At 48.3% G+C, this 11,471-nt stretch overlaps 1 protein-coding gene across 1 annotated transcript; it reads left to right on the forward strand.

Annotated features, from left to right (window-relative positions):
- The first annotated feature begins 4,433 nt into the window (after positions 1-4,433).
- POLR3D (RNA polymerase III subunit D) lies at positions 4,434-11,230 on the forward strand. Its single transcript, XM_047761161.1, has 9 exons — positions 4,434-4,577; positions 4,808-4,977; positions 6,912-6,955; positions 7,671-7,822; positions 8,081-8,205; positions 8,688-8,856; positions 9,203-9,468; positions 10,184-10,336; positions 10,477-11,230. The coding sequence occupies exons 2-9, from the start codon at positions 4,813-4,815 to the stop codon at positions 10,597-10,599; spliced, it is 1,197 nt and encodes a 398-aa protein (XP_047617117.1). The 5' UTR covers positions 4,434-4,577; positions 4,808-4,812; the 3' UTR covers positions 10,600-11,230.
- The last annotated feature ends 241 nt before the right edge of the window (positions 11,231-11,471 follow it).

Consider the following 11,471-nt stretch of genomic DNA (forward strand, 5'->3'; position numbering starts at 1 on the left):
TGTTGTTTTTCAGATGTATACTTCATATGGTAATTCTATCTTTAGTTTGTAAAGAAACCTCCATACTGTTTGTACAATTGTGGCACCAATTTACATTGCCACCAACAGTGTACAAGGGTTCTTTTTCCCCCAGTTCCTTGACAATATTTGTTATCTGCAGACTTTGATAACAGCCATTCTGACAGGTGTGAGGTGATATCTCATTGTGGTTTTGATTTGCTTTTCTTTTATAATTAGTGATGTTGAGCATCTGTTCATGTGCTTGTTGGCCATCTGCGATTCTTTGGAAAAATGTCTATTCAGTTCTGCCCATTTTTAAATTGGGTTTTAGGGTTTTTTTGATATTGAGTTGTTACATTCCATATATAGTTATTATAAAATATAGGCTACACTCCACATGTAGAATATATACTTGTAATTTATTTCATACCTAATAGCCTGTACCTCTTAATCCCCTAGTCCTATATTGCCGCTCCCTGCTTCCCTCTTCCTACTGGAACCACTAGTTTGTTTTCTACATCTGTGTCTGCTGCTTTTTTGTTATATTCACTAATTTATTGTACTTTCAAAATTCCATATATAGGAGTTCCCGTCGTGGCGCAGTGGTTAACGAATCCGACTAGGAACCATGAGGTTGCAGGTTCGGTCCCTGGCCTTGCTCAGTGGGTTAACGATCCGGCGTTGCCATGAGCTGTGGTGTAGGTTGCAGACACCGCTCGGATCCCAAGTTGCTGTGGCTCTGGTGTAGGCCGGTGGCTACAGCTCCGATTTGACCCCTGGCCTGGGAACCTCCATATGCCGCGGGAGCAGCCCAAGAAATAACTAAAAAAAAAAAAGACAAATAAATAAATAAATAAATAAAATTCCATATATAAGTGATATCATACAGTACTTAGCTTTCTCTGACTTATTTCACCTAGCAAATGCTCTCCTAATCCATCCACATTGCTGCAAATGGCAAATTTTCATTCTTTTTTATGGCTGAGTGGTATTTCTGTGTATGTGCGCATGCGTGTACAAGAAAGATAGAGACAGAGCATGTTTTTTTAAAATTTCCAAATTTTCTACACTGAATAAGTATCTTTGTAAAAAGCAAAACAAAAGTTAAACGTAGGAGCTGCTAGAAAGTAGAAAACCCAGAGAATGAAATCAAAGCAGTTTTACCTAGTGCTCCAGGTAATGGTTAAGAGCCATTGTGTGTAGCTCTGAAAGGGACAGGAAGAGTGTTCCTTTTGTTAGGTTTAGTTATAAAACCAATACGGAGAAAAGTTGAAAAAAGTCTGGTTAGCAACCATTACAGCAAAAAAATAGTAATGTGTTATTAAATTGACAAAAAATTTTAAATGTTGAGCCAATAATCAAAAAGATGTAGCAAAACATATATACATTCTTCCATATTATATGTATTCATGTATACATTTTCTTAGTGGTGAGGCATATCAGCACAACCCTTTTTGAAAGCAATTCAGCAACATGGATGAACAACCATAAAATAATGTGCATATTTAAAATGGTACAAGAGTTCCCGTCATGGCGCAGTGGTTAACGAATCCGACTAGGAACCACGAGGTTGTGGGTTCCGTCCCTGCCCTCACTCAGTGGGTTAAGGATCCGGCGTTGCCGTGAGCTGTGGTGTAGGTTGCAGACGCGGCTCAGATCCTGTGTTGCTGTGGCTCTGGCGTAGACCGGCGGCTACAGCTCCAAGTGGACCCCTAGTTTGGGAACCTCTGTGGCCCTAGAAAAGACAAAAAATAAAATAAAAAATTAAAAAAATAAAATGGTAGGAGTTCCCGTCATGGTGCAGTGGAAACGCATCCAACTAGCAACCATGAGGTTGCAGGTTCAATCCCCTGACCTCGTTCAGTGGGCTGAGGATCCGGTGTTGCCATGAGCTGTGATGTAGGTCGCAGACACAGCTCAGATCTGGCATTGCAGTGGCTGTGGCGTAGTATGGCAGCCGTAGCTCCGATTGGACCCCTAGCCCAGGGAACCTCCATATGCCATGGGTGCAACCCTAAAAAGCAAAATAAATAATAAATAAATAAATAAATAAAACGGTACAGCCACTGTGGAAACAGTTTGACAGTTTCTGATAAAATTAGGCATATGACTATCATCCGACACAACAATTGTACTTATGGGCATTTATCCCAGAGAAAGAAAAACTTACTTTCACACAAAACTTGTACAGTTATGTTCATAGTAGTTTTATCCGTGATAGCCTCAAACTGGAAACAACTCAGATGTCTTCAAATGATAGTTAAACTATGGATACTCAGCAATAAAAAGAAATAAACTGGTGGAGTTCCCGTCGTGGCTCAGTGGTTAACGAATCCGACTAGGAACCATGAGGTTACGGGTTCGATCCCTGGCCTTGCTCAGTGGGTTAAAGAATCCGGCGTTGCCGTGAGCTGTGGTGTAGGTTGCAGACACGGCTCGGATCCCGAGTTGCTGTGGCTCTGGCGTAGGCCGGCAGCTACAGCTCTGATTGGACCCCTAGCCTGGGAACCTCCATATGCCTCGGGAGCTGCCCAAGAAACGGCAAAAAAAAAAAAAAAAAAAAAAAAAAGACAAAAAAAAGAAACAAACTCGTGATACATGCATGATATATGCAACAATTTGGATAATCTCCAGGAAATTATACTGAGTAATCAAAGCAATCCCAAGAAGTCACATATTGTATGATTCCATTTGTGAATGATTTCCACTCTGGAAACAACAAAAGTATAAAGACAGAGAACAGATTAGCAGTTGCCAGGGATGGATGGGAGGGGAGGAAGTGTTGCTTTAAGAGGGCCCTAGAGGGAGTTCCTGCAGTGGCACAGCACAATCCATGAGGATGCAGGTTCAATCCCTAGCCCCCTCTCAGTGCATCAATGATCCAGCATTGCTGTGAGCTGTGGTGTTGGTCGCAGATGTGGCTCAGATCCCAAGTGGCTGTGGCTGTGGCATAGGCTGGCAGCTGTAGCCCTGATTCAGCCCCTAGCCTGGGAACTTCCATATTTTGCAGGTGCAGCCCTGAAAAGAAAAAAACAAAAATAAATTAAAATTTTTTAAAAAATAAATAAAAGGGCCCTAGAGAGATCCTTATGGTGATAGAAGGTGTTTTGATTGACAATGTTGATATTCTGGCTTACAATATCCTACTATTGGAGAAACTGAGTAGAGAATTTGGCTCTTCGCGTTATTTCTTACAACTGCATATGTATCTATTATCTCAAAATAAAAATTTTTACTTAAAAAAAAGTGCATCTTGGAGTTCCTGTAGCGACTCAGCGGTTCATGAACCCGACTAGCATTCATGAGGACGCGGGTTCGATCCCTGGCCTCGCTCAGTGGGTCAAGGATCCCTCTTGCCATGAGCTGTGGTGTAGGTCGCAGATGTGGCTCAGATCTGGTGTTGCTGGGGCTCTGGTCTGGCGGCAACAGCTCCAATTAGACCCCTAGCCTGGGAACCTCCATATACCACCACTGAGGCCCTAAAAAGAAAAAAAAAAAAAAAGTACATCATCTTGTGGCTAGTTATCACAAATTTGGAAATTCACCCTAGGAATAGAATCCAAAAGAATAAAAAATTTTAAATGCACCAGGTGTTCACTACGTTGTTATTTACAACACTAGAAAAGATACAATTTAAGTGATCAAACCGGAAACAGACAAATCATGATAATTCATGAGAATTACGCGCAGTCGTTTGATGCAGGATTCAAAATTGTGGTACAATAAGAAATCTCTGAAGGGGATTGGAATATAGCAGAAAAGTTTTAGTAGTTACTCCATGCGTGATTCTAACAAAAGTCTTCCTTCTCTCAAGCTTTCTGTAATATTGTTACACGGTTTTCACATGGTTTGCGGGTGGGAGGAATGACAGTAGAGAATCTTTTTTTCTAGGTTAAATTACAAATGTTGGAGTCATGAGAAAAGTTATTTAAATTTGCCCCTCCCAGCAGAGCAAACTTCGTTTTTCTGGTTCCAGGATTGGACCAAGAATGCACACAACAGCCCAAAGTCACGAAGCCAGGGCAGGTGCCGTTAGGCATTAGTTGCTCCAGCGCTGTGCCCGGTAAGGGATCCCTGAACAAGAGCGAGGCCTGGCCCAGAACTCCCCGATTCTGAGTCGGGGGTCTTGCTTTCTACACCGCGTCCCACGCCCCATCGTGAGCCTCGACCCGGATGCTCCACAGAGGCGAATCCCCACATTGCATCATGTTCGCCGCCCGACCCCCCAGACCCAGAGCTGAACGGCTCCACTTCACGCTGCGGGGCACGACCCCCAAGCGCTGCAACGTGGCGTAACCTAAACCAGTCCCCTCTTCCTTTTTCGCCCTCTCAACCCAGCTTTTCCCGACTCCGGGAAGAACCGGGAAGAGAAGGCGGAGGGGAGCGAGGAGCCGCGGGATAAATAGTGTGGCCCAGCCCCACCCCCGACCTCACTTCCGCCCCACGGCAAGATGGCGGCGCCCGGGCGCTGCCACGCAGACTTCCGCCCGGCGCGGAGGCCTAGGGTGGGCTGCGGGTCGCACTGGATGTGAAGTCTGGACGCGCGAGGTGCGGAGCTGCAGCCCAGGTGCGTTGAGGTGCGTCCCTGCCTGGTGCCTGGCCGGGGGGACTAAAGGAGAGAGCGAGCCAAGGGCTCTAGCGGGGGTGGTCCGGGGAGTCTCGCCACGTGGGAGGAGGAGGAACTGGGACGCTGCGGGAGGGCCGCGCTGACTGGGGGGCAGGAGGCCACGTGGGTGGGGTTCCGGCCAGGGTCCGCAAGTCCTCCTCCTTCAGTGACTTCTTTACTCCTTTCCTCTTTCTGCCCCAGGCAACATGTCGGAAGGAAACGCCGCCGGCGAGCCCAGCACTCCAGGAGGGTCCCGACCCCTCCTGCCCGGTGCCCGGGGGCTTATCGGGAGGAGGCCGGCGCCTTCCCTCACCCCAGGCCGCCTTCCCTCCATCCGCTCCAGGGACCTCACCCTCGGAGGAGTCAAGAAGGTACCTGAGGGCACCATTCTAAATGAATCCAAATGCCCTAAACTGCAGACACCTGAGGCTTTGACTGAAGTACCTGTAGGGCCTTCAGTATGGCAGGCATAGCGTTAGGCCTCACGAATCTTGCCTGCAACATCTGGGGTACCTGCCCTACCTTCCAGTCAAGCTACTTACTGGATACAAAATGTTGTCATGGCTCTCAGAAAAGGCTGAAGAGCAGAGAATCCTAATTAGATCAAAAGCACTTTGAGCAGTGTTCATTTCCTTTTTGTGTGTGTTTTGGACATCCTTAAGAAAGTGCTGAAAGGAGTACCCATCCCGGCTCAGCGGAAACTAATCTGACTAGTATCCATGAAGATGCAGGTTCCATCCCTGGCCTTGCTCAGTGGGTTAAGGATCCCGCGGTGCCCGTGAGCAGTGGTGTAGGTCACAGTATTGGTTCAGATCTGGTATGGCTGTGGTGAAGGCCAGTGGCTACAGCTCGCATTTGACCCCGAGCCTGGGAACCTCCATATGCTGGGGGTGCGGCCGTGTGGCCCTAAAAAGAAGATCAAAAAAACCCCAAAAAGCTGCGAAAGCCACCCAGGCATAGAGTTTGCCTGCAGTTTTAAAGAGCTCTGAATTTGCTGTGGTTCCCAGTGTGCAGACATCTGATCCAAAGTATTATGAGTCCTAGGCATGGTGTTAGAGGCTCTGTCCTCTTGTATTATGTTTAATTGCCTGTAGATGTAAAGGATAGCCCTTAAAGGGGGGATGGGGAGGATGACAGAACATAAAGCAGACAGTTTTTGTCTTTTTTGGGGGGGGGGGGCACACCCTCGGCATATGGAAGTTTCCAGGCTAGGGGTTGAATCGGCGCTGTAGCTGCCAGACTCTGGTTCATTACTGCTGAGCCACAATAAGAACTCCAAGCAGCCAGTTTTTGAAGGCGTGAGTTTACTTTGGGAAATTCTAGTGGCCTTCTGACCCAGTCATTTGCTTATGAGTGCTAATTAATTTGTCTTCCCTACTGGAGCCTTGTTGCTAGAGCTCTTTCCCTGTGATACTACGTGGTCTCTGTAGCAGTTTGAAGACAAGGAGTGAGATTAGGGAAATTTCCTTGTTGTTAGAAGTCCCGAAGGTTCTCCTTTCAGAGGGCAGAAGCCGAAGCTGCTGTTTAAATGTTTTTTGGTGCCTCTTTCTTCTATATGTAATTCCACTGCCACTATGACGTGACTTTCTTCCTTTTCAAGCACATGTACAGGAGTTCCCTTTGTGGCTCAATGGGCTATAAACCCTACTAGTATCCGTGAGGATGCCAGTTCCATCCCTGGCTCCGCTCAGTAGGTTAAGACTCAGGCATTGCTGGAGTTCCCATCATGGCGGCGCAGTGGTTAACAAACCCGACTAGGAACCATGAGGTTGCGGGTTCGATCCCTGCCCTTTGCTCAGTGGGTTAAGGATCCGGCGTTGCTGTGAGCTGGGGTATAGGTTGCAGGCACGGCTCAGATCCTGCGTTGCTGAGGCTCTGGTGTGGGCGGGTGGCTACAGCTCCAATTAGACCCCTAGGCTGGGAACCTCCATATGCTGCAAGAGCAGCCCAGAAATGGCAAAAAGACAAAAAAAAAAAAATTAGGCATTGCTGTGAGCGGTAGTGTATTTGACACAGATGCGGCTCGGATCCAGTGTCGCTGCGGCTATGGCTTAGGCCAACAGCTGCAGCTCCAATTCGACCCCTAGCCTGGGAATTTCCATAGGCTGAGGGTATGGCTCTAAAAAGAAAAAAAAAAATTGAGCATATGCCCATTTCTGTAAAACTTTGACAACGGTGTGGAGTGTGTAGAATAAAACCTTGCTGGTCTTTATCTATAGAAAATGCCCTTTGGAAGTTTTTATTTTCCTCTGTGCTTTGGGATCAGAACTTAACCAAATCAGTAACTCCTGTATTTTACTTTCAGAAAACCTTCACCCCAAATATCATCAGTCGGAAGATCAAGGAAGAGTAAGTAGCCAGGCCTTCTGAATACTTGTTCCTTATTTACTTACTCAGAATTTGGGCTTTGGGGGAAGGAAGTAGGTATGTGGTTCAGAAATTTAAGTTTATAAAAAGAAAGAAAAAAAGAGAAATTTAAGTTGATAGATTTAGTTCTTTTCAGTAGTTATTTTCAACCCTGGCTCCCAGGGGATTTTTAAAAAATTTTTTATTGTAGTTGATTTTTACAGTGGTCTGTCAGTAGGCTCCCAGGGGATTCTGATGTGCAAGCTTTAAAAAAAATACTGATGCCTGGGAGTCGACCCCTAAAATTGTGATTTAATTTGTTTGCAAGGAAATGGAGTGATTATCTTTGTAGCCAGAGTTGACAGCCCAGACAAAGATGTATCAAGTCCATAAGGTTTTTTTGCCTTGCAGCCTTCCTGCTTTCACTCAATACAGAAAATCCACATTTTGGGGCAGTCTCTATATTCAACTTTTGAGTTAATAGTTCTAATACGTGATCTCAAACAAAAAGGTAAAGCAACAGTAAACTGAAAGGACTTCACCTCATCAAACAAGTGAAAAGATGCTTGACTTAGGATTGGGGGTTCTGCTTCTCATGATGTACTTGTTGGCTCATTAAATTCTCCATGCAGTTGGAGTGGAGTGGTGTGGGAAAGTAAGACCAGTCCTCGGAGGGCAGGGAAGTGAGTGGTTTTATTTCACCCCTTCTCTTTTCCAGGCCCAAGGAAGAAGTAGCAGTCAAGAAGGAAAAGCGTGAAAGGGATAGAGACCGACAGCGAGAGGGCCATGGAAGGGGTCGGGGGCGCCCAGAAGTGATCCAGTCCCACTCCATCTTTGAGCAGGGCCCAGCTGAAATGATGAAGAAGAAGGGTACAAAGCTGCCGGGGCTCTGGGAGGAAGGAACCAGTGGCTTTCAGGTCCAGCTGCCCACGAGGAGGGCAAGGGCAGTGGCATTCCCCTGCTTGCTCCCAGTTAGCTCTCCTTGCTGTTGGCCTCTTCTTTACTTCTTGCGTCATTTCCCACAGGGAACTGGGATAAGACCGTGGACATGTTGGCCTTGCTGTTGGCATGTTGGACATGCCTCCTTGCTGTTGGCCCCTTCTTTACTTCTTGCGTCATTTCCCACAGGGAACTGGGATAAGACCGTGGACATGTCAGACATTGGGCCCTCTCACATCATCAACATCAAAAAGGAGAAGAGGGAGACGGACGAAGAAACAAAACAGATCCTGCGTATGCTGGAGAAGGATGATGTAGGTACCATCAGGCTAGGGGGAAGGGGCTTCTGGGGAGCCAGGTCGGGGAGAAGAGAGCTCTGATGTCCTGGAAGCCCCGTGAGTAGCAGGAATCTTCAATTAGGAAAAGGCTAAGGTGGGGAGTTCTCGTCGTGGCTTAGTGGTTAGTGAACCCGGATAGCATCATGAGGACATGGATTCGGTCCCTGGCCTTGCTCAGTGGGTTAAGGATCCAACATTGCCATGAGCTGTGATGTAGGTTGCAAATGCAGCTCAGATCTTGCGTTGCTGTGGCTGTGGTGTAGGCCTCGGCTACAGTTCTGATTGGACCGCTAGCCTGGGAACCTCCATATGCCACAAGTGTGGCCCTAAAAGGCAAAAAGACCCCCCCCCCCAAAAAAAAAGGCTAAGGTGGGGGAAAAAAGGGGCGAACATGGACTGCACTCCAGGCAAATGTGTTTGCAGGCCCGGCCGTGTGACCCTTGGCTCTTCTTTGACAGTTCATCGATGACCCTGGCCTAAGGAATGACACTCGAAATACACCTGTGCAACTGCCACTGGCTCACTCAGGCTGGCTTTTTAAGGAAGAGGATGAAGAAGCAGATGTTAAACCTTGGCTTCCTGGCCACAAGGAAGAGGACATGGATGTGGACGGGCCTGCTGTGAAAGGTACTCTGTGTCAGTTAATGTCTCCTTTCCTTTTCTGTGCCTGGCCCACCCCCTCTCTGGGAATGAGCCTCCCAGACCAACTCATAAGGCAGTCCAGCCATCAAATACAGGACCTGGCCACGGGCGCTAAATTCTCACTCTCAGCAGGTTCCTGGCAACAGGAATTGGTGGGCCCAGCTTCACATACCTCTTTTTAGGTAACTCCTGGATCCTTCTTTGTAAACAGAGTTTCCTTCCAGCTTCCTGGCTGAATGACAGTGGAGCAGACCCAGGCGAAGGGGTGGGTGCAGTGAGATCATGGGTGATGGCCACTTGATAGCACTTCCATTTCTGTTGTCTTGGGCAGTGAAAGAAGAGCCACGAGATGAGGAGGAGGAGACCAAGGTGAAGGCTCCTCCCAGAGCCACCCGGAAGACCCCGAGCCTACCGAAGGACGTGTCTGTGGCAGAGCTGCTCAGGGAGCTGAGCCTCACACAGGAGGAAGAGCTGCTGTTCCTGCAGCTGCCAGACTCGCTCCCTGGCCAGCCACCCACTCAGGACATCAAGCCTGTCAAGACGGAGGTGCAGGGCGAGGATGGCCAGATGGTGGTTATAAAGCAGGAGAAAGACCGGGTATGCTCGGGAATGAGTCCTGTGAAGATGCGGGGGCACTGAGAGGGGACACAGCCACCCTTAGGGGAAGTAAAGGTGTGCCTCCTGTCCTGAAATGGGAGAACAGTATGCATTTGTTCTTTCTGCATGCAGGGGCCTTGGGGCTTTGCACTTCAACCCCAATTGTATGTGTTTCCTTTTCACAATGGAATATTTTGAACATACACAAATGAGAGAACATAAATTCTTGTGTACTATCATCCAGCTGCAGCAGTTGCTGGTATTTTGCTCATTTGCTGGTGTTTGCTGTGGGTGGGGTTTGGTTTTTTGACCAATGGCAGGCAGCTCCAGGAAAAGGCCCTCTTTGGGGAGCTCCCCCCCCCCTTTTTTTTTGTCTTTTTAGGGCCACATCCGCAGCATATGGAGGTTCCCAGGCTAGGGGTTGAATCGGAGCTGTAGCTGCCAGTCTAGCCACAGCCAGATCCAAGCCATGTCTGTGACCTATACCACAGCTCACGGCAAAGGCAGATCCTTAACCCACTGAGCGAGGCCAGGGATCGAACCTGCATCCTCATGGATACCAGTGAGATTCATTTCCGCTGCGTTATGACGGGAACTCCCTGGGGAGCTCCTTCTAACCTTTGCTGCTGCTGCCTTCCTGTAGGAAAGGGTTCATTATTGAAGGATGGAAGAGACGGCTCCTTACCTGGTTTCCATCCCCTGGTTGTCTTCATAGGAAGCCCGCCTGGCAGAGAACACCTGTACCCTGGCTGACCTGACAGAGGGCCAGGTTGGCAAGCTGCTCATCCGCAAGTCAGGGAAGGTGCAGCTCCTCCTGGGCAAGGTGACTCTGGACGTGACGATGGGAACCGCCTGCTCTTTCCTGCAGGTGAGGGCCCGCCAGCTCTCTCTGAGGCTCTTTAAGACATTGAGGAGGGTTAAGGAATTGGTGTGGAATGTGGGGAGGAAGGGAAGTGTTCAAACCATAGGGCTGTGGTTTTGGTTCTCACTGTCTCTGTCGATTGGCAGGAGCTGGTGTCTGTGGGCCTTGGAGACAGTAGGACGGGTGAGATGACAGTCCTGGGACATGTGAAGCACAAACTTGTATGTTCTCCCAATTTTGAATCCCTGTTGGATCACAAGCACCGGTAAAACGAGCAGATGGAGCATGGTGGTGACTGCCCACGGCTGCTGCCTGCTCCAGACGTTTTGTTCTCAAATCTGTTGGACCCAGAAGGGGCCTGTTTAGCCCACCCACTCCAGCCATTGTCCCAGTTTTCCCCCCAGGGCCCACGCGGCTCCCTCCCACAGCAGCCGTGAATGGCGACGACCTTCCCACAGCACAGAAACTGCACCTCCTCACCGCTGGGGGATTTGTCCTTGCTATTTATTTTTATATTTATGTCTTATCTCTTCACCTGCCTGTCCCCTCCCCAGGTGGAGAGGGGACGGTCTGTGGGAAAGGGTGCTTTTCCTTTGCTTCTCAGGGTGGGAAACGGAAGGATGGCTGCTTTTGCTCCCTCCTTCTTCCTGTGAGGCAACGCCCAAGAGCGAGTAGGGAATTCTTGAGTCTGAGATGCAGTCCCAGCTCTGCTGTTACTAATCGTGTGATTGGTCAAACTACCTAACCTTTCTGAGCCTCATGTTCCTCATCTGAGAAAAATGAGGACGATACCTACCTCACAGGGTTGGTGTGAGGATGAAATGGAGCATTTTCGATGAAAACTCCTTGCACAAGGCCAGACGTACACAGTAGTCACTCAATAAATGTTAGTTTAGTTTCCCTTTGCCTGAGTCTATTTTCAAGCCAGTGTTGCAGCTCCCTTTGCTGTGAGCTTAGCAAACCACCTTTGGAACAGGTGTGAACCACACAGGCTCTTCCTGACTTAAGTGGCCCCAGAGATTTTGGATGGATATGCCTTCCTTCCCTCCTTCTCTTTGTTCTTTGAGCCTGTTTTTTATTCATCATTCATTCTACACTGAGCCCAGCAAGCTCCTAGCCACAGCCAGGAGGCAGGACTGAC

Source organism: Phacochoerus africanus, chromosome 15, assembly GCF_016906955.1.
Source record: "Phacochoerus africanus isolate WHEZ1 chromosome 15, ROS_Pafr_v1, whole genome shotgun sequence".
Classification (NCBI taxonomy): domain Eukaryota; kingdom Metazoa; phylum Chordata; class Mammalia; order Artiodactyla; family Suidae; genus Phacochoerus; species Phacochoerus africanus.

What these genes read in the sequence shown, in the direction of transcription:
- POLR3D (XM_047761161.1), top strand. Translation starts at nt 4,813, where the DNA reads ATGTCGGAAGGAAACGCCGCCGGCGAGCCCAGCACTCCAGGAGGGTCC. An exon ending in TAAAGCAGGAGAAAGACCGG is followed by an intron (nt 9,469 to 10,183) that starts GTATGCTCGGGA and finishes TTGTCTTCATAG; the next exon opens with GAAGCCCGCCTGGCAGAGAA. An exon ending in CCGCCTGCTCTTTCCTGCAG is followed by an intron (nt 10,337 to 10,476) that starts GTGAGGGCCCGC and finishes GTCGATTGGCAG; the next exon opens with GAGCTGGTGTCTGTGGGCCT.